Raw genomic sequence first — 24,194 nt, 5'->3', positions numbered from 1 at the left:
CACTATTATTTGCGAGTTGCCTGTCGGTCATCAATTTTCCAGTTGGCTAGGTGTTGGGTTTATTCTGTATTACTATTATACATATATGTGTAGTAATTAATTTCTTTGTTAAATCAATAAATAATTTTTCCTATCGTTCGGCTCGAGGTCATAAACTACCGCCTAGTCCACTCTCACATGGACTTATTCAAGTATTGTTTATAGAGCAACTCACCCAATCTGGGGCTTCGAGATCGGTTGTTCTCTTTTGCAACGGAGCCAGGGTCACTGGCCAATAACAAAGATGTTGTTTCTGCCACTACCATAACACTCGTGACACTTCGGGCTTCTTTATGTAATTTTTATATGATTGTTAGGTCAAATGAAGGCGTGATAGTTTTTATCCAAAGAAGGAACATGTTCATGTATTTTACAAAGTTAGTTGCCTCAAAATGTATTTAAATATGATATTAAAATGGAACAATCCACCGTTCTGAGCTCCACCACAAGGCGTTGTCATCGCTATGGAAACCTATGGCTCAATGTACATCATGTTGCCTTCTGTTGCTCTCAAAATTGATTCATGCCAAAAATACACACCGGGGAGGACCAAAGCTGTCATTCTGCCGGTGTAAAGGCACACTTTGCACAGAGGGGATATATTACATTTTACAACAATAAGAAACAATATTTTTATTTAATATTTTCCCCAGTATGAAGTAGTGAATTTAAGTGAATGAGAATGTCTCAAAAAGTAGACTAATCTTGCTTAAACGATTGATTGCCTTTACAATTGACACCGATTGACCGCCATTACAATAGACACAAAGTCTGATCGTCTTTTTCCAATAAATTACCATCACTTTTCACAAGCTTGACCACTTCACTGCTCAGAATCTCTACCTTTGAAGTCCAAGTTCAAAGGGCAGTTTTAAACTTCCAGGTCAAATTGGGCAAGGGCTGATTAAGAACCTTGACTTACTTTAACGAGGATCTTTCCCTTGAGGGCCTCTGGTGAAGGTAGCCATCCAGACTCTTCTGCTTTGATGTTGGAAACATCAAGTTTGTCCCCAAGAATATCAATGAGGTACTGAGCCATCTTTTTCTGTTGCGGGACACTACAGTGGTTCTCTATTGAGAGGATGACTGGGAATCTGGTGTAAGGCAGAAAATGTCACACAGGAGATTGTTGTTATGAGATGGAAATTCTGTACATCACAAATAATAAAGTCATATTTGTTGGAAATGTTATGCATCTGGGTCCACGAGATTGAAATCACGTCCAAATCTATCATGTGTTTTGAGGAATTGATATGCATTGCTTGTGTAAACATGGTATTCACTGACAAGCACTATTTCCCGACAGCTGAACACCAAATAGTAAAGTTTCTTCCAGTGTAATGGCGTGGGTGTACTTTAAGAAGTCATTGTTTCATTTCATATCTGATCTGCAATATTTGAAACTATATTTCCTTACTTTACTGTAATTTAAGTTTATTTTTGTAGCCCTAAAGAATGAAAAGTTCTAAAAGTGTATCATATGGTAATGCATATAGTGTTCTACAACAAGACTTGACCATAATTATACTTAAATCCGCACGGTTATCATAATAATAGCAGGTCTCAATAAAGCCCTATAAATGATGCCAAGATAAGGCACATTACCAATCAAACCAAAACACAATCAAATTAAGAAACACAGTGATTAAATCATTACCAGCACTGGAGCCACATTTTTCCCTAAAAATTGTCGTGATTATTTCTAGAAAAAAAATGCCTATTTTTCTTTCAGCCTATGTTTTTCCATGGACATCCATACATCAATTGCCTTCTAAACATGAGATCTAAAAGCTAAACCAGACAATAGATTCCTTGAGTGGCAATCTTCGTAAGCTTTTCTTTCTTATTTTGATAATATGAACTCTCTTTATAGAAATTCCTCATCTGGTCAGGAGGAAATCTGATCATCCTTTTATATTAAATGGGACCTTTTCCTTCGAAATCTTCTGACAGATTTTAAAAGGGTATTAATGATCACGATTTCAGAAACACAAAAGGATGAAAACCTCAGCAAATGGAGCATTTCTGTGCCTTTCACTCTAAAAATAGCGCTTTTCTGCACATCCTCCAAACTGTGTGCATGTCGATGGGATTATCACCTTCAGATGCAGCTATCCTAAAAGAAAAATAAGGGGGTGTCTCTTCTTCCACACACATTTTTCTTGGTATGTGAATAGACATTGCAGCAACTCTTCAATTCAAAATGTCAAGGATCATCTGAGCATACAGATGGCATATATATATATATATATATATATATATATATATATATATATATATATATATATATATATATATATATATATATATATATATATATATATATATATATATATATATATATATATATATATATATATATATATATATATATATATATATATATATATATATATATATATATATATATATATATATATATATATATATATATATATATATATATATATATATATATATATATATATATATATATATATATATATATATATATATATATATATATGCCATCTGTATGCTCAGATGATCCTTGACATTTTGAATTGAAGAGTTGCTGCAATATATAATATATATATATATATATATATATATATATATATATATATATATATATATATATATATATATATATATATATATATATATATATATATATATATATATATATATATATATATATATATATATATATATATATATATATATATATATATATATATATATATATATATATATATATATATATATACATACATATATATACTCTTTCAGTGCCATTTATGATAATAGATGTCCAATTATGTGGTTCTTATCTATTTGTGCTGGTAGGGTTGGAAGCGATGAACATAACTTCATTTGCTGCGATGCATCCAGTTCAAATGGATTTGGCATCTATGATAACACCAATGTATGCGGAAGCTTTAACATCAAAATATATTTTTTCAAAGCAAAACTCAATTCCTATACCACTTATTGTAACACAGATTTGGTTTCTCTCCGGGATTACTGATAAGTAGTGGTTCAGTCACATAACTTCCAATTGATGGGTTCAGTTCAAAAAGTAAGAGTGAGCCTCTTTACTACTCTGAATTCAAGGGCGTATTTAGTCATTCAATCATTAGTCAACTATTCCAATGCTTTTAGTGTAATTGAAAAGAACATTAATCATTGGCTAATAAAGTTTACCATGACGGAAATGCACTGTAGTCTCAGTAACAACAAAAAAACATTCAGTTCCTTCAAGATATTGGAAATGTGGCTGATAGACTTCTAACCTCCATGAAAGGACCCAAGCACATTACAACTGTCTTTGCTGCCCTTCATTGGCTACAGGAGAGTTTAAGAATAGATTTTAAGAACACAGTTTTAGGCTTTACTTGGGCCATAAATGTTGACTGGTCTCCATGGATCATAGAACATTTGCAGTTAAAACTGCATGTCTGGGGAACTCTCTTTCTTTTGACCTCAGACAAAATAGATCAGCCTTTTTTTTAAGTGTTTTTATGTCATAGTTCAAGTATGAATATGTATGATATTATCTTTAAATATTGCATTGTTTAGTTTCCAGCACCTAATAAGACCAATATAATTTTGATTACTTTTTTTTTTGTCACGGGCCACGTTGTGGTTGCAGTTTTATTCGGTGGCCTTTATGTTGATGAACTAGGCTGGCACAATTAATTGATTAATGAATTGACAATTTTCTGATTGTGATGTGGCGGGCTGGAAGTTTGCGCCGCGCCGCCACTTTGACAGCTGCGACCTTCTAATTAAGTATTATGAATTGTTTAAATTTCAGTGGTTAGCGCATCAGCCTCACAGCTCTGCGGTCCTGGGTTCAAATCCAGGTCACGTCCACCTGTGTGGAGTTTTCATGTTCTCCCCGGCCTGTGTGGGTTTCCTCTGGGAACTCCGGTTTCCTCACACATTCCAAAAACATGCATGGTAGGCTGATTGGACACTCTAAATTGCTCTTAGGTATGGGTATGGGTGTGAGTGTGCATGGTTGTCCATCTCCTTGTGCCCTTCGATCGGCTGGCCACCGATACAAGGTGTCCCCCGCCTCTGGCCCAAGGTCAGCGGGGATAGGCTCTAGCACCCCCATGACCCTAATGAAAATAAAGCATTTCAGATAATGAGATGAGAACATCTAAGATTTGTCCTCTTTAAGAATGTTCAATGATATCTGATCAGCTCAGCTAATTTCAGAAATGCTCTATCCATCACTAGGGTCGTGGGGGGTGCTGGAGCCTATCCCAGCTGACTTTGGGCCAGAGGCGGGGGGACACCCCAAATTGGTGGCCAGTGAACCATAGGGCACAAGATGAAAAAGCAACACTCACACCTATGGCTAGGGGCAATTAAGAGTGTCTAATCAGCCTACCATGCATGCAGTCCCGGTGACAACATGCAAACTCCACACAGGTGGACTGACCTGGATTTTAACCCAGCACCCCAATTGCGAGTAAGAATTACAGTATGGCAGGTACAGACTGAGAAAAGTGGAATGGTCGTGAGTTTTAAAACGTACTCATTCTTGACAAAGGCATATTTGTTGATGGTTTCAATAACGTCTTTGAAGAGGATCTTGGAGGTGAGAGTATATCCATGATGAACAATAGGTTCACCATCCTGACCATCCCAGCAATCCACTGTGGACAATAAGATGTGTCAATCATGGAGAAAAGCATATTTTCAAACCAAAACATGAACCAATATTGGATTAGGATGACTGTTGTTCAAGCCAAACCGCTTTTCCCATTTAACCTTTCACTAAGTGATGTCTGTGTCAAAGGAGTGATGTGTGAACACTGTAATCGTTGATGGTCTAAGACTCTAAGTAATGGAGTAGCTGGTCATGTTCGCATTGTAGGTATATAAGGCACCACCTAGCATGAATTGTGAAATTCCCATGGGAAGTTTACATCATTCAAAATAAGAACAGCTAAGAGTTCATTTGTGATTGGGTGTAGTAATTAATTAAAAACAGGATAAATTAAGTGAAACATTGACTCATTTCACAAAATGATAGTGATAATATTTAACAACTTTGTTTCTTTTCTTGTTTAAATGTTTTGAAGTTTTACCTTCAGACTAAAATGCTTTTGGAAAATATTAAAATGATAAAAATGTTTTAAGCTGTACCATTCGATCTGGGTCACCTGAATACATTCATGACATTCACGGAATATAAAAACAGCATACCTTGTTTATTAAATAAAAATGGGATCGGCAAAAATCAAGAATGGTAGGTGAGGTTTCTCAAAAATTTGTGATCAGCCAGAACGTTTTGATCGGTGCACCCCTAATTGGGCTTGATGACATTATTGTATCACTATGTTAACTCTGCCTAAATAGTGTAAGGCTGCAGGTGATAATAAAGTACCTTCAACGCAGCGGCAGCCGGCCTGCAGCACCCAAGCATACATGTCCACTCTGGACTGGGACATGAGCTGGTCTCCCATCAGGTAAGTGTTGTGTGACGAAGCAATGTAGTAGTTGCAAAGTGGCTCGCTCATGTCCTGGATAACATTGTAGTGATCTGGGTTGAAGATATCTCCTGCAGGACTGCGCATGTAATTTGTAAAGCCTGAAAAGATATTAAAATGCCGTTAACAACAAATACAAGTTTTTTTTTTTTTGTGCATTCAAGTAATTCAATTTATAAGAGCAAGCAGAGTTATGGATTTGCTCTCATCGCACTTTGAAAATCAGGAGTGATTTTGATTGATTGGTTTTGACAAGTAAATAACACTGGTTTAAGATTTATGGGCTGCTATATGTGCTTAAGAGATAATAGCTCAAATTATTGCTTCAATAAAGACGATGTGCCCATTTTTCTGTTTCCAACACACATGATTAGGTTGGAGAGTCTCTCTTTTCTTTATGAAAATTAACAATTTTCACTTATTCTATTAACTTAATCACTTAAATATATTTCAAAAAGAAGATTTTTAATAATGCCATTTTACTGTTAGAAACAGAAGTTGGATAATGGAATTGTTGTGAGTGAATTTATAACACTTGAAATAAAAATTGTATAGTAATTTTCTATATTGGATAAAAAATGTTTTACTAAAAGTTTTTTTAATTTTAATATATGATTTCAGAATAAGTCTCTTAGAGAGAATGGGAAGAGTATAATTTATGTCATCAATTTTGCTGGATTTCTTTCATTGTAACTGCAAGTTTATCTTTAATCCTGACAAAATGCACGCACTGAAATATAACAAAGTATTTGTTCTTACCATCAATCCCTAAAACTTCATTCTTCTGGTTCTCTGAACATGGCTCAAATTTGTTGATAATCTCCAGACAATGGCTCTTTCTCACTTTGGTCATCTAAAAAGTATGAAAATCCATGTCAAACAAAAATTCTGCAGAATTTATTAGCTTGGAAACTGTTATATGAATGGCTGTCCCTCAACCAATGATCCAATTTTTTTCTGAGGTTACTGTTATAGAGCGTGAAATGGTTTGTGCCTCTTATTGATGTTTTAAATGGGGGCGCGTAATGCTAGGTCAGCGACCATGTTAACTATCTATTCAGAATGGTATCAATTCCATAGGTTTGGATATCATTGGTATTGGAGGGACCCTTTATATTCAGATCCACTCCTTACTTCAAAAAAATCTATTAGTGAAGAAGTAATATTACATTGTAAAAAAAGAGTTAAACACCTAAAATTGGTCAATAATCTGGAAAAAAATGGGTGTATGTATTGAGACAATCCTGCAGCATTGTTGTATTCAAATGACTCAACTCCCAAAATGGCTACAGTTATACAAAAACCAAGTGCCATAACGTGATGATTAAAAAATCCTATATGTAGGTGGCATATTACTAACAGAGCATTTTCCCTTCAAAATGAGTCTGCATCTTTAAAAAGCCCTGCAAGACTGCTAATTGGAGAAAGGAGCAGTCTGGCACCCTAAGAAAAACTTCAGTCACGCTTATTAAACTCATTTTTTCCTTTTCAGTGCAATGGTAATGTCAGAGTAGAGAAAAGACTTAACAAATTTGCCTCAAGGATTGTAAGGGCACTGCAAATGTCTCCAATGTAGGACCTTTTGCTGTCTACATTTTCCCACACCCAACACCACTTGAGTAGTGTCGACTAAAGTTTTTTTTGCATTTCAAACTATTACAAGTCTGGAAGGAAATTATCCTAAAAGTTATGTCAATGAGAATTAAGTCCAAATCACCAGTTAATTGTAGAAAACATAGATATTTCTGGTCATATTGGACTTGGTTCGCCCAGGTTTACTAGCAATGTGAATGCTGACAGGGAGGACTGATTGTATGAATTATTTGACTTTTATTGTGGAGTTCAGCTATTACACAGCATCCACACAAAGACAACAACGAAACGATAGTACCTTCTGCTCTATTTCTAGGAATCGGGTCAGGTCATCTGTGTCAAGGTGGTCTTTGTGGTTGCTGTAGGTGAGCATCAGGAGGTAAAGATCTCTACGGGTTGACATCATCTTGTAAAAGGAGCAGAACTCTTCAAATCCCAGAGTTCCCTGGTTGTCGTCTGTGTCGGCCTCCTGCACAGCCGGTGTAAGCAAAAGAGTCAACTCGATGAATACTGTAGTACTTCATTTCAATTACTTCTGCTGTTTTTTTTAATTAAACCTGAGTGTTCCTAACCAAGTTCTTCAGTGAAGATATTCCCCGAGAACAAACCACAGTCATTGACGCATTACTCTGAAGTTGCAGCACTAAAGCACACTTATTAGTGTGAAAACCTCTTCCAAAGATACCACCATAGCAAAAGTTTAGCTGGAACTAAACATCATTCTACTCTTGCTCGTTCCAATTCATTATGTATGAAGCAGGCACTTAACTTGTTAGCAGGATTCTGCTCAGCGTTTTCGCTCAACAGCTAATATGTATATATTTCATTAGTAAGAACTGCGGTAGCTGGCTCTTCCAAAAGAGCTCTTCCTCGACACCATATATAATCAGTCATCTGTGATAACTCATTTGGCACAAAATCGCTCGAGAAGCCAGCATTTTTTTTCTAGATCTCATTTAATGTTTTAGTGCACTCAGCTGAATTCAGTCGCATTAACACATGAAAAGATTAGTCTAAAACGGGGGAGTCAAACCGATTCCGCCGAGGGCCGCAGTGGGTCCTGGTCTATGTTCCAACCGATCCAGTGCCGGCATTTTAACCAATCAGGTGTCTTCTAAAATAAGTAGCACCATTAATTGATTACGCTTTCAAAAGGTATCCTCTTCTTGAGTTGAAATGAAAACCTTCACCCACTGTGGCCCTTTGAGGACCAGTTTGACACCCCTTGTCTAAAAATTCTAAATTAGTTGAACAAAACAATCTGCCATAAAAATAGCCCTGGAGTTAAGCGTGCTAATAACAACATTGGATTGGATTGGATAACTTTATTCATCCCGTATTCGGGAAATTACATTGTGGCAGTAGCAAGAGGGTGATTAGACAGAATAAAAAGCAAAGCAAAAGCACAAAGTACAAAGCAAATCAAAGTAAATGGAATCATGAAACAGATTTGAATCAAAACATTGGGGTCCCATTAGTTTGTGATTTTTATGAAACTAGCTAGGCTGAGAAGCTTCATTATGGATAAATGAATATTTTACTGTCTAACTGGGTTTTGCTTCCTTCTGATAAAACTCTGCTCATCACATTTGTGCAAGTAAAATATTTTACTGCATCTTTGTAGGATACAAAAATACTTTATATTGGCTTGATTTAGTTTTCTAAATATATGAATACATGCTTATATTTAATGAAATAGGATGAACTGTGATTATTACACAGTTGTTCAAGTTTACTTCTCAAGCATAGTTAATATCTTATCGAGATGCCTTTCCCTACACAAAAGTATTTTGGCTGTAATTAAAAATGATTGAATTACAGTGTACAATGTTGTTTTCATTATTTATAATTGCGTTAAAATTAACTTAGGATTTTCAATGAACAAAACAGCAACAACTTGAGAAACAGTACTACAGAAAGTTTGCATTTAATAATTATAATCGGACATAGGCTTTGTCATCATCATTGACTCGACAAAAACCTAATTGTCATCATACCCAGCTGCGTATGACAAAATTGGTAGTGCTACTCCACAAGGTGCGCTTTCCCGGCAAAAGACCCAAACAAGTGAAAATAATTTCAGACTCGTATTTTGGTATTCTGCCGTGATAAGTCATATATCTTTTCAATTTTCTCTTTCAGGGTTGGTCTGTGTATGCCTGTGCCGTCTTCATTAATTATGAAAATTTAACATTAATAAAGTTTCTTGAAATGCAATGTCAGTAAATAGCCATATATGACTGTGAAATATCAAATTTCATTGTCAGTCAAGATAAACTTGTGGGCCATACATTAAGAATGTTCAGTCTTCCCTACCAATGTATATATGCCACATATTAAAACACTGTAGTTGGAGATAATGATGAAATAATTGTTAGTTTTCCTAAATATTGAGCAATAAACAAAACGAAAAAAAAGGCTGCGAATAAACGACCAAAAAGATTAAGGATTTTGCTAGGAAGCAAGTATTTGTGCATGTGCTTAGAAATTAAAAAACACCATCAACTCTACAGATGCTTGCCTGCGATTAGGTTAAACCAAGAATGAGCTGTGGTTTTCCACATGCAAATCTTCGGCAATCTTAAAACACAGAGGGGGAGATTGGACTTGTGTTTGCATTACATTAGAAGCCATCTGTCTCAACAGCACCATACGGATGCTGTTAACAGAGCCCTGGACTTATTCCAATAAGCAGGCTAACTTCTCTATGAACTGAAGACTAGAACATAGATAGTGCTTTACATGGTTGGGTGCTAATCCTACTGATGAGGAGGCAGTGACAAAGTCATGTGCCACTACAGTTAGCACAGCTGTGTACTCTGAGTCAAGGTGCCTATAGTTCTTACCAACAGATTTTTCTATACAGATACCTTCAGTTCCAAGTGGTTTTATCACTTGCTCATGTTGACCACTTATATTCATCTATTACTCAACTGATCACATTTTCTGAATTGCTTTATCCTCATTAGGGTCATCCCAGCTGTCTCTGGGCCAGAGGCGGGGGACACCCTGAATCGGTGGCCAGCCGATCGCAGGGCACAAGGAGACATAGTACAAAAACCATGCACACTCCCACTCATAACTAGGGCAATTGTGAGTGTCCAATCAGCCTACCATGCATGTTTTTGGAATGTGGGAGGAAACCCACACAGGCCCTGGGAGAATATGTAAAATCCACCCTGACGGACATGACCTGGATTCGAATCCAGGACCCCAGAGCTGTGAGGCCGACACGCTAACCACTCGCTCCACTGGGCCGCTGTTATCTATTACTATTTAGTGATTATTTATTTATTATTACTATATATTGATTATCTATGTCTGTGTTTGTTAGTTTGTGGTTGCGTCCATAGACTCAGTGAGTGGTGCGCTCTCAACAACTTGGCCCTGAACGTCTCCAAAATCATGGAACTTATCCTGGACTTCAAACAGAACAAGCCCGCTCCACTCTGCTGACCTCACTTGGACTACTCATTTCTTTTTCCTTCTTATTTATAGATTATTTGTGTGTTTGTTGTTGTCATTTGTGCACAACGTGTTGGAAGCTTTAAATCTCATTATACTTGTATAATGATACCTCTCCTACATAGAGGTAAACAAACCGCATTCCACAATTCCAAAAATAACAACTGAATAGAGTTGTGCGATAATATTTTCTATTATTCTAATTACCTATTGCTAACTGTATGAACACAACCAATATGTTGCAATGGATGGTACAATTCTAGTATTGTTATCAGTTACACTAAAAAGAATTAACAGTCAGCACAAATCTGATGGGGTGCGAACCAAATTTATACATTACCAAAGAGAGAATCAAGCTTTAAAAATGAAGGCATAGTATGTAGGTCAGGTTAGTTCAATTATTCATTCCGAATTTAGACAAGGGAAATGTAGGGCGCAGGTGAATAATGAAAACTCAACAGCATAAATATGTCTTACAAAAACTAAATTCCTATTTCCAAATTGATTTATGTCACACAAAATAAGACAAATTGATCACATAAAATAACAAGATATCCAACTGTACCTTGAACATCTGTTTGACTTTCTGTCGTGGTAAATTCACATTGAGTTTATGTAGGAGCTGCAGAACCTCACTGATGCTCAAGCTCCCGTCGCCATTCTTATCCGCCTCTGAGAAGGTCTGTTTTAGCCATGTGACATCAAGTGGAGTTAAAGAAAGCTTGAATAGAAACCAGGCAAAGAATGTACTGTATATTGCAGTGTTACTTATCAATGCATCACATATGTAAAGATCAGTATTTATAATTCATGTTTGTGCCAAAGTAGACAATTAAAACTCCATACAACAACAAGTCAGCTAGTAAACCATCGAAGGATATTGGTCTCGAGTGCGCTGCCGCTTGGCCAGGCTATCCTCGTCACTGATGCCAGCTATCAGGTATTTGAGGCCTGTGATCCAAGTTCGTGCTTCCTCACCAGTACCAGATACAAGATCCAGGGACTCCATGTGTTCGCCGTAGTACAAGGTGAAGCAACAGTTGGGGTCAAAGCTGCCCTCAGCATAACGCTGGAAGACTTCAGACTGCTTACCCTCACCCACCTCCCGAATGGAATCTATAGAGACTGGTGCAGGCAACAAAACAACATTAATTAGGTTGTTCAATAATCAACTGGTTATACAGTATAATCACAAATAATTTGAGGTTGACACTTTGAATGTATTCTCTTTTAGCTTACTGTTAATGTAAAACGGAAGATACCATAAATGTGCTAGTCAAAGTGAGCAGGGCTTCAAAATATTTGGAGTATTCGGAAATGTATATAGATAACACATGGATAGATTAGATAAGATATTTAAGAAGAGTGAATATTGATACTTTTCAGGAACATTCTTAGACAAGAAATAAAGCATATGCTGTTTGTAAAAAAAAACTGAATGAATCAACAAAACATTATAGTAACTACTAAAACTTGATGTTACTGTACTTGTGTACATCTCTGTGAATCTCAGTGGTCAAAATATATATATATATATATATATATATATATATATATATATATATATATATATATATATATATATATATATATATATATATATATATATATATATATATATATATATATATATATATATATATATATATATATATATATATATATATATATATATAGTCATGGAACATTGTGCTTTTTCAAATGATCATAAAAGTCAAAAAAAAGTTGATCAACGATAGAAATAATCATATTTTTTATGACAGATTGCATAGCCATAGCCTGCTAAAATATTTTAAAAATTGGTTATCTTCGTGCCTTATCAGAAGAGCATCTGGCCATGTGCTGTGGATAACCACAAGGTTCATTCATACATCATGAGTAGGATAAAACATTGAATGGGTATTCAACCAAATACTGTAAAATGCATTTGGTGAATTTTGAATTATGCTGCAGTAAAGACAAAACATAACCTAATCTTAACAAGGCATAACACAGTATATAGACTCGATGACACTTTTGAGATGCTACTGTATACTTTGTTGTCCCATGTGGTTATCACGATAGGTAGAATGTTTTTCCTCAGTGAAGCTCATAAATAATACAAGAAAATACCCCAGGTTGCTGTGAAGTAAGGTTATTTTGATAAGCTGCAGTGAGGTGATGATTCTGTCACTCTGTGCCATCTAACTTTCATTGACATTTACCCTACAGTATTGCTTCTGTGCCTCTATAGATTCAATTGGCCAAACAGTATATTTATGTGGGAAACTAGTGCAAGGATTGAAAAAGCTTCGGAAAAAGTAATCATCTTGATTTTTCAGGGCCTTTAAAAAAATTATATTCAGTAGAACAATCATTAGCAAAAATGAGTGATTTGCAACATGTGATAAATGTGTGTAAAGCATCTCAGCAAGATTAAATCAGGTGAATAATTAAATTTATTGACGTTTATTAGATCCAGGTTTAGAGTGGCGAGGGCGTGAGAGCAAGAGAAGTGAATTGAGTCGCCACAAAAAACTAATCCATGAAGCTGCTGATTTCTTGCAACGGAACATTAGGGTGAACACTCAATTTAACGCCATTTCTCAAGGAGCAGCCTCAAAGTTTTAATCCGTTCAATCTGTTTAAAAATATCTGTATATATTACTTCTCACCTTTCCCATTCTCTGTAACATATACTTATTGTTAATATATTATTGTGTTATATATATATATATATATATATATATATATATATATATATATATATATATATATATATATATATATATATATATATATATATATATATATATATATATATATATATATATATATATATATATATATATATATATATATATATATATATATATATATATATATATATATATATATATATATATATATATATATATATATATATATATATATAAAGAGAGAGAGAGAGAGACTAACGTATAAACCAAGTGAAGCTATGAATTTCATCTTAAGTAGTACAAGAAATACAAAGGTTCAAAGAGGATTGATTCATACAAAAAAAGGAGTAAAAGTCATCCAGGCCTGCTGCATTATATTGCAATTTCTTTATATTTGCCGCCTGAATGCAGGTGTGATTACAGGGAAGATGACACTCACTCTTGGCCTTTTCATTCTTGCGCGATGGCCTCCAGCGGATACAGGACTTGTGTTCGTCTAGATAGAAAAAGCGCACCAGTCCCTTGGAGCTGCCACGAAGCTTCACCATCTGTGTACCCATCTGCATGGAGCTCATACATTTCTCCACTGGGAAGAAAACAAAACAGACAATTAGGGGAAAAAATAGCTGTTCAAATAGAAAGCAACATTGTTTGGATGATATTTTTTATAGAAGTGCATACAGATTAATATGATATGAATAGCTAGTGAAAAGCTATATTAGCCACAATATAAAGCGAACTCTGAGCATGGCTCTTGGGAAGAAAATATAAAGGGATTTGATTGACAAAACCATGGCTGCAATATGTTGTCTAATACACTAAACCATCTTAAAATCTACAAGAAAAGAAAACAATGCAGCCATCTCTGTTGTTCCATTTTCTTGTCCTTTTTTTGTTTTGTTTTTAAATTTGTCAACAAAACAAGTCGTACACTAACATTGAATATAGAGGGTGTGTCCTTGACAAGATTTCATATGAAATACCTCCACATGAAGCCAATGGGTGGTATTCAGCAAAGAGGGGGTGGGTATAAAAGCTCCAAGGCTCCATGTATGTGACCTTCATAATAACTGTCAAGAAGGCCTGCCACTATCAAATATTTGTAGAATAGATTATTATTTTTTTTAAACTGAAGAATAAGGGTATTCAATTATAAATATATAAAAAAAATATTGATTCTTATATTTGCACAACTGAAACAAACTTTGTAGAACAAAGAGAAAATGTACAGCAACAGCAAAAAAAGCCAAAAATATCAAAAACCTAGATAGCTCATTTCATCCCGTTGAAAGACTAACCAATTTATTTTTTGTTATTTTATTCACCTTAAAAAAATGTTCGGAATTGTTCGTTTGCAGCCACAGTTTATGTTGCACAACTGTTGTTAAAAAATAATATGTATAGTGATAATTTTGGTCAAACTAATAAAATGAAAAAAACATTTTGATATTCACTTTCTACTATGACTTATTCTTGAGTCTATTTCCGTTTTTGCAACTGCAACCAAGATGGAGCGCCACTCAAAAAGAGTCTAATATTGAATAGTTTTTTGTTGACTCAATTGTCAAGAGGAAAGTAATAGTCTACCAGCGTGACACCGGTGTGACCTTAGATATCCCTGTTACCGTGCTTGGCACCACCACAGTCTGTTGAGAGAATTAGCACCGGAGTTAACGCACCGCCTGGAGCAAATTCATCACAGGGTGCCAAGCCAAACCCACATGCAGGCACAGTCACTCACACACACACACACACACACACACACACACACACACACACACACACACACACACACACACACACACACACCAAAACAGTACACCATACCACACTATTAAGTAGTTTGTAGTGAGTCTACATAGAAATGTTGTAATAAGGGGGCACCTTGGTTCAGTTGGAAGAGTTAAAGTAGCCTTGATGTATAATAACCTGAGTTCTAGCTGCTCCTGTGACTAAACCAATCTACCTATCTACATCTATTTTCCTTCCTTCTTTTCATCATCATCGTTTTGTCAATAAAAGTATGTTTTTATGTGTTTTCAGGTAGAAATGGAAGGAATGGTGATGGCCACAGTATATCAATTCCAGTTATTGAATGTAAGAAATGTCGATTATATTACATCTTTGGCAAGATGTCGAAGCGTGGAAGACAGATATTGGACCCAATCGCAGGGAAGCAGGCGAGGACGAGGAAGGTGGTGCTCAAACCAAAAGTTTTATAACTTAAACAGGATATTAGAAAATAACAAGACTTAAAAATCAAATCGCATAACCAAATTTTGACGAGACTATTAGGAACACCTGGGAAACACAAAAGGGAGCAAGCATGGAATACACCAAAGGCGGAGAAATGACAGCTGAACACAATGGGCAATCACTCAGACAGGACACCAGGAGGCAAAAAAGCCTGAAAACAAGCAGCCTTAACAGATTAATGTAATGTTAATATCAACATGAGTAATATAAGGTTTATTTAGTGATTTTACTGGGAGATATATATGAACATTATTCACAGCATGTGATGTGGGAGTTAATCAATGAAGATTTATGAGATGTACATTGAAAATACAATTGATGTTGCCAGATTTTTAATCCATATTGAGTAGGATGGTGAGTGAAGTTAGTCAAAATGAATTGGATATCTACCTACAGGTTTTACTAGCAGCAAATGAGTTAAAAATGACAGAAACCAGTTAATTTCCCAAGAGTTTTTTTCCCGTTCAATACAGTACTATCGGACAATATATTTTGAGCAAGGGCCGAGGGATCTTGTTTATTTATATCGGTCCATCTCGATATTTTTACATGTTATCTAGGGCAGTGCGATCATTTTTTAGTAGCAGTAGAACTTGTTTGTTAACATATGAAATAAATATTAACATAGAATTATCAATAATGAAAATGCCAATGCATATGTTTAACATTTAAATGCAAACCAAACATATTCACATAACAAGTCACAAATAAACTAAATGAATTTAAATAAATATAGAAAATACAAGAACTTCACCATAAAAGCGCAGAAAAATAAAGTTTGGCCTAAGGAAAAAGGATGGATTGCCGATATTTCCCCTCACTGACACATTGAAATGAGCTTCATTTTTAATAAATATATATATATATATATATATATATATATATATATATATATATATATATATATATATATATATATATATATATATATATATATATATATATATATATATATATATATATATATATATATATATATATATATATATATATATATATATATATATATATATATATATATATATATATATATATATATATATATATATATATATATATATATATATATATAATAAACAAGAACTGATTTCCAATACATTTGATCAGCTAAATGTCACCGCACATCGCAAATATTTCTAGTGATCAACAAACACACTCAATTAACCAGCATGCCCAATTTTGAGAACACAACCAATAATGAAAACTCTTCCAGCAATAATAAGAAGATATTAATTGGGCGGTAAGATCTGTAAAACAGCTTATTAACAATTCTTGTTCTTTCAAAAATTATTCAAAGAGCAGCAGCCGGAAACCGAAGATAATGAAGAAAACAGTCATTGGTAACAGAAAGGTAAGCAGAGTATCGTTCCAGGGTGAAGACCCATGATCCATAACCAAATAATAAGGGAGAGGAAGCGTGTTACTGTGCATTGATATGAGGGTATTTGTGTTGTGAATGTGTGCATGCATGTGAAAATGACACATTTCATGCAAGGGAAGAGGCTGAATCCAGGGAGAAAACACAACTGGATTCTGACACTCAATCCTGCAGTGAAGTTAAAACAACAAATTATTCCAGGTATTTTAGGCCTCAAACTTTGTAGTACAAACTGCAGTATTAATCATCTAGCTATGATTAATGCCTAAGTAGAAAGTATCAACTTACATGGAACAAGTATTGTAACACTCAGTTTTAAATGTTTTTGACATCTATAAATATGAATTGAATTTTAGTTAAATGAAAAAAAGTTAAAATACAATATATCTTTAAATAGGTTTTCAGCAAATTGAATACAGTTGTTAGGTTTATCATTATTATATATTTGCTTGAAATATAATCATTATATAAATGTGCTTGCAATGAAGAATGCTTTTCCTTATTTTGTATATTAAACATTACATATATGAACGTTTTGGTTATTAGGAACGCTTTGCTTATTAGGAATGTTAGGTTCATCATTATTATAAATGGGAACGCTTAATTTGTATATTAAACATTACATATATGAATGCTTTGCCTTATTTTGTATATTAAACATTACATATATGAACGCTTTGCATTTTAATACATCTCTTGCAAAAGAAGTGCTCGCTCCAAAGTTAACCAAAACACCTTTGGAGGTCACTTCTCCTTCACAGCTGGACTTCTCGAGACTATGGGACTTGGGAACTGTGGTTTTGTTTTGGGAAACGTGGCTTCTCAAGATGGTCCGCATCAATTCTCTCTCTTTCGGGAAGATTCGACAGACCTTCAATAGTTTTGAGAACTGAGACAAATTGTTATGAAACACTAAGTACTTTTTAGACTTCTGTTATGCATGTTACTTAACACTGATGAATATATTGGCAAAGGAGACACCGGGGTCTTCAGAATCATCTGACCGGAGGCGCGTGTGGATGGATTCTCTTTTTGCAAGAATAAAAGGATGTGATCTCAGATGCCTCCATTATGGAAAGTTGAACTTGGAAATACTAATTGGTAAATATATCAACTGTCATCATCTTTAACCTCCTAACACCCAGACTCTTGCAAGCCATGCATTTTTATTTTCTATTTGATATTCAGGCTAATTGGGACCTGATGAGTGTAAAAACAAATGATTATCTTTTTACATGATGTGCTTTCTGAGAAAACGCCAGGCCATTGTAGTCCAAAATTTAACATTGTAGTCTTTGACAACCATAAATGTGATGTCCACACATGTGAAGGGCAGATCCTAGGAGGTTAAGGTTTGAGGAGGCTTAAACGCTCATATAGCCTTATAGACCTACATAGTTATACCATATGGATTTTCCAAATATACAAGATTGTTGTTAGTTTTATTTTTTTTTTTCATGACATATCAATTTTACTCACTATGATCAAGTTTTTCCATACTGCTGCCTCTATAAAGTGGCCTTTGAAATTGATTTTGTTCTGTGTTATTGCTGCTGGCTGTGTATGTTTGACGACCATAAAAGATGTAGAGCACCTTTCGGGGAATAATCCATTAAATTATCTACTGTCAATTCGGTTGGGATTACAAAATGGTGTGACATTGTTTTGATTCAGAAATCTCAGGGAAGAGCATGTCTGGAACCACCCCTGGAAACAATTCAGCCACATCCATCACAGCCTTCAAACCCAATTGTTTTTGTTCCTAGAAAAACAGCCAACCTGAGATCTGCCAATCTTTCACCATATGATTATTTTATTGAAACAAAACCTTCAGGTAAGATTAACCAATCAAAATGTCTTATAACGTATAACTTATTGAAAGTGCACAGTTTCCATTTAAAGCAATGACCTATATCGACACTTAAGTAGTAGAAGAACTGCTTGAGACCACAGTTGTCGTGGTTATTAAAAGCCTTCTTAAATGAAGCAGACACTATCTAACTTGCTGTAGCTAAAGCCAGGTTATATATTGACCATTCTTCTGTGATAGAAGAATGCCACAGGTGTGATTATCTTGACAAAGTCACAATATAGGCCAAGCAGGCCTAGTTAAATTACACTACACCATGAGAGCACTAGGTTAAGCCCCAGGGATTTCCTGGAGACCATATGGTCCAGGCCTAGTATATACACATGTGATCTCGAGGTTCAGTAGTTTCCTGACGTGAAAATATATAGGTAAAAATTAGTTCCACAGCAACAAGCAAAAAAAAAAACACCAAAACAAAGATATAAGAGGATAATGACATTCTTCAACACATTTTAAATGCAAGTTTTGTGACAATTAAACAAATTGTAATTGACAAAGTAGGGCAAGTAGGTAGTAGTAGTTGACCTCAATTGAGTAATCTTGCCTACCGACAGGCAAACAGACCGGCAGGCAGCTTGTGACCTGGTTCGTACCAACGATTAATTAGTCTTGTTTGCTAAACATGGAAAATTGGATCATAATATTGTTATCTATTGTCACAGTGGCATAAAATTTGATGTTTGGCATTTAATTAGTAATTTTTCTTTGAGTCATTACAGTATTCATGGATGCTTTGTCAGAAAATAGCACAAAATGCATACTCTTACACTCACTTAGAATAGCGTACAAAATGTCCAAGTGGGAACCTGTGTCCATAGACTACTACTTATTACCTGACTTAATTAGAATTTTATATTTATGATATATTTTTCACACAAATGATCACCGTAATTATCACAGCTGCGCTAGACTACACTGATGAAAAATCTCACTATGCTTAAAGTCATGCTACCACAGACATGCAAAAGTAAGTAAAATTCCGAAAGCATCATGAACTGATTGTGAAAAAAAATGTAAGATAAGTGTCGAAAAACTACTTCAATAAATGACCAACCGAATCTGCAATTTTGCACTAAGAATGCTACATTCTGTTTCATCTATAATTCTTACCTATATAGCCAAGCCTCCATTTTGAGAAGGCTACAATACTGCTGCCTATCCAGAAGTACTCTTCCACCACATGGGATGATTTATATTCATCCACCTTATTTTCTATGATGGAGAAGGCCTCTTTAGCCGGTGCTCCGGGCACGTCAACAGTAGCCACAGCGGCTGAGCACATCAGGGCCGACGGCATTGGACGGATGGACAAAAAATTGCCCTTTTTCTGGGCATTCATTGAAAAAGATGGAAATTGCAATCGCCTTGATATTGCCCTGTCAATTTTCAGTCTTCAAAAAGGGACTATTTATTGATGTTTGGTCACCATCTCGTTTGTCATCTGTATTATCCCTCACTGTAAAAGTCCCATTTTCAGTCCAAAGAGGAAAAAAAGCCCACAGGAAGACTCGCTGACTGTTTGGAATCAACAGTTGGTCAATAATCCTTTGATATTATTGCGTCAGCAGCACTGTTTATTGCAATGCCAACTCCTTAATATTCTTCTCTGACAAAGACCCACTCGAAGAAAAAAATCTGCTGCAGTAGATTGTTTTCAAATCTGCAATTTATCTCCATTCTGTGCCGATATTTTCCTTTTCACAGCATCAGGGTTTCTGGAATTGCTGGGGTCTTCTCAAAAACGGGCAGTAGTGTGAGGCAGGTAGAAGAGACAGTGAAACACAACACGCAAATTGCAACTGTAACCTGTGTGCTGTAGGTGGAAATCCTAAATCCCTTTGGAGCTATAATCCCAGTCTAGGAGATTTGCTAATGGTGTGGAGTGAATCAGAATGACCCACATGGGGGGAAAAAGACGGTAAAGAGTAGGGGTGAGAACCTCTGGGTACCTCCTGATACAATTTGCGATTCAGGGCACACTATAATGATTATTTCACAATATGGCGATGTAATAATTATCGATACATCGGCCAGGAACTCAATCTTAAAAACCTTTGCATTCATTACATACTAAGGTTATTTATTTACAACATGTCTGTAAATAAATATAGCAACACCATATCATTTTTGTAAATAAATGAGTGTCATCAACGTATTGGCAATACGTATTGACAATGCTGTTTAATTCATTTAAGCTTGACATGACTGGTTTTGAATGCCCACATTTCATTTTCATTGGCTATCCTAGATGTCCGATCCGTTTTAACAGAGAGGGTGAAATGAACGTTTTTTCATTGAAGGGAAAATGAACGTTCATTTATTCACATATCCGTCAAAATGAATTGGACGTCTAGTGCTGACAATGGCAGCCAATTAGTTAAATCAGTGCCCTTTCAGGGTTGAAAAAGAGAAATCATTGTTTTTGCATGAAAGGGTTAAAAAGAAATTCCCCCAAATTTGATTCAGTTACAGTTACAGTGATACCTTGAGACACGGGTGTGCCAACATTTGAAAAATTTGAGATATGAGGAAAATTCCAGGAAAACTTTTGCCCTGAGATATGAGACAAATTTGACATACACTTGGATAAAAGATAATACAACACATCAGCATATCGATATATTATCAAAACCTGGGTAAAAAAAAAAGTTAAACAAATAAATGACTGCTCAGTAAGAAAACAGAATTTTGACTTGAGGATCACACAGAATGGAGACATAATGAGGATTGCCAGTCTCACTGCAAATCTGTGAGCCATAACATTGGTATTGAAGTTATATTCATCAGGTTCAAGTATTTTTGCGGGTCTTGACAAACACGTGCATGATTTTTTTTTCTTCATGAAGAACAAATAAAAGTGAGGGTATGTGCATCAGCCAGTGAAGATACAAAACCACCGCAGCCCACATTATGACACAACCGTCAATTGTTGACTGAAACAGGTCAGGGTGGGATGTGGTTGCCTGAGCACGTTGAATGGTGTCAGAATATGTTAAAACAATAGAGGAGGTCTCACATAAACCATTACAGACACAAAGTATGAATTGGAAATGAACAAATTTACAAGGCTATCTAACAAGCAGAATCAGATTCAAAAAGAGAAAACAAATAAATAAATAACTCACAATATCCCTGCCTAAAGCCTGAACAAAAAATAGCATTAAGTCAAATAATTTCCACTGTTTCCAATCATTTTTTAATATATATCAACCAGCCATTTTACTGAAAGATTCATTACGACAGATTCTTTTTGCTATTTAAGCACTTTGTAGGTTCTTGGCTTGTGCTGCTCCACAAAGTTTCAGCCAAACTGGCCACTTTGATTGTGTAGCACACATACACAAATAAAAAAAGGACCTCCTTGCAGGATGTAATTGGGCTAAATTTAGTCTACACAGCTCGAGTGGCCCATTTCTAATTTTCTCCCCTTAGATAGTTTACATATTGCGAGTAAGTAAAAAAAGTTATACAAAAATGCCTGGCTTTAAACTAACATTGACATTTCTGTTTGTTTTAACATTAGCATTTTAAATTGCATGAATTAATCATGCACAATTTAAGGTATCAATTGAAGGTAACTTTAGAAAATGGAGGCAAGTTAAAAATGATAGGAAGGGAAAACTTGATTGAGAATAATTTTGAAATGTTCTTAATAGCTTGAGATCCATTTTCTGATTTGAAAATGTGATCACTGAATGAATATGAATTAAACATTTGTGCTCAACCAGAAATTACTTAATAATATTATATCCTTAATATCACATTTTTGATTATTAAAAAAAATGACTGGTGCGCTTCTCCATTTTATAGAACAAATGATTAATAAGTCTCAGAAGTACTGCATTTCTGCACAGTTTCCCATTAAACTCTGATTATAAGCCGCCTCGTGGTGTAGAGGTTCATTCTCCTGAATACGGTGCGGGCAGGGGCGGACTCAATTCCCACTGATAGCAGTATGACTGCGAGTACGGGTGGTTGTTTGTTTGAATAAGTAACATTAATTACCAAATATTAATCTCATATCATCTCATTTTCTAGACCGCTTTACCCTCACAAGGGTTGCGGTGGTGCTGGGGCGTATTCCCAGCTGACCACGGGCACGAGGCGGGGCCCCCCCTTAGTTGGTGGCCAACCATTTTCTGGAATATACATACATCACATTATGTTTTATGTAGGCCACAATATTAACATTGGCCTTTCTAGTATGGCCTACAAAACAAAATAATGTTCACATATGAGGAGGTGAACGATATACGAGCTCTAAAATATCTCTGCATGTGGATGGATATATTCTGTTCAAGGTTGAAGGTGAGCTGGAGCCTGCACCATCTGATTTAAACGAGAGGTGGAGTACTGTATCTCCTGGATTAGTCAGATATCAATTGTACATTGACAACTAACCAGAGAGATTCAGACAGACAGCTAGAAAAAGGTAAGCTACAAACAGAGAGGCATGCAAGCACACACACACACACACTCTCCCGATTCCCTCTTAGAAGCTATAAATAAAACAATGCAGGCTATTACATCAACCTCTGCAAGAACAACAGACATATCAGGGGCAGACTAGCTCCGTCTATGGTAATGTGCTGTCCTATAATCATTTCAGATTCCAGATTAGAAGACTAATGGATAACTACTATAACTTAATATAGTAATAAAAGTAACAATCAATCACGTTCACATGAAAAAGGTTTGTGCAAAAGCTTCACTTCCTTCTTGGTTTTACTCAACAATTTGTTACCATTGTTCTAGGTACTGAAGTAGCGTAACCTTGTGTGTGCAGTTCCCAAACCATTCAACATTGCCAGATGGCATTGTGGCATTGAGAAGGATGCATGCTGGTTAGCTCTGCAGGGGAATGATCCCAGCTTGTGTGACCGAATTAGTGAGTGTGATAGCTTTAGTGTAGAAGATTAGTTTCATGAAAATTCCCTAAAACTGTCTGATGTTTTAGGAGACCCACTTTAAGAACCACCTGGAGGCAACGGAAGAAGGTTGTGATACATAAATCTGGTCTGAAACAGCTGTTGACGCTTTGGGGTCGATGATTTGCTATCTTAAATCTAGTACAATCTAAATCTGTAAGGAGGCAAGTTAGAGCAGGTGTTGGCAACTATGGGTATGTGCATCATTTGGAAAAGGGCAGTTTGAGCTGCTCTGGAAATTATGCACATGCAGGGAATCCCCAGGTACCCTCACATCCTCTTTAAATACAATGTGAAGGTTTCTCCCCCAGCACTTCACATGACAAGTGGGAACTGATTTGTTAGAGTTTTTGAGGTGAAAGTGTGCAAACTAGAAACAATGTGTTGTTCCTTAAGTTACACCTCTGTTGGATATCCAGACAAAACACATCCAGCCAGGTCTTCATTGGTAAAGAAATATTAGCCAACTGTTAAAGATATTACTTTTATGGAATCTTA

General features: G+C 35.5%; 1 protein-coding gene across 1 annotated transcript in view; it reads right to left on the bottom strand.

The window, feature by feature from the left end:
- The window catches only part of plch2a (phospholipase C, eta 2a), a 36,775-nt gene extending 16,072 nt beyond the window's left edge, over nt 1-20,703 (bottom strand). The window contains exons 1-9 of the mRNA XM_077714855.1: nt 19,879-20,703; nt 13,704-13,850; nt 11,468-11,711; nt 11,152-11,281; nt 7,420-7,590; nt 6,288-6,381; nt 5,426-5,629; nt 4,571-4,691; nt 962-1,133 (exon numbers count right to left, since the gene is read on the bottom strand). Of these exons, the coding sequence (XP_077570981.1) occupies nt 962-1,133; nt 4,571-4,691; nt 5,426-5,629; nt 6,288-6,381; nt 7,420-7,590; nt 11,152-11,281; nt 11,468-11,711; nt 13,704-13,850; nt 19,879-20,107 (1,512 nt within the window). The 5' untranslated portion in view covers nt 20,108-20,703. The remainder of the gene's footprint in view (nt 1-961; nt 1,134-4,570; nt 4,692-5,425; nt 5,630-6,287; nt 6,382-7,419; nt 7,591-11,151; nt 11,282-11,467; nt 11,712-13,703; nt 13,851-19,878) is intronic.
- Nucleotides 20,704-24,194: the final 3,491 nt, after the last annotated feature.

This window comes from Stigmatopora nigra, chromosome 1 (genome assembly GCF_051989575.1).
Source record: "Stigmatopora nigra isolate UIUO_SnigA chromosome 1, RoL_Snig_1.1, whole genome shotgun sequence".
Classification (NCBI taxonomy): Eukaryota; Metazoa; Chordata; class Actinopteri; order Syngnathiformes; family Syngnathidae; genus Stigmatopora; species Stigmatopora nigra.
The sequence above is the reverse complement of the archived record's forward strand: the minus strand, read 5'-3'. Positions and strand labels throughout refer to the sequence as shown.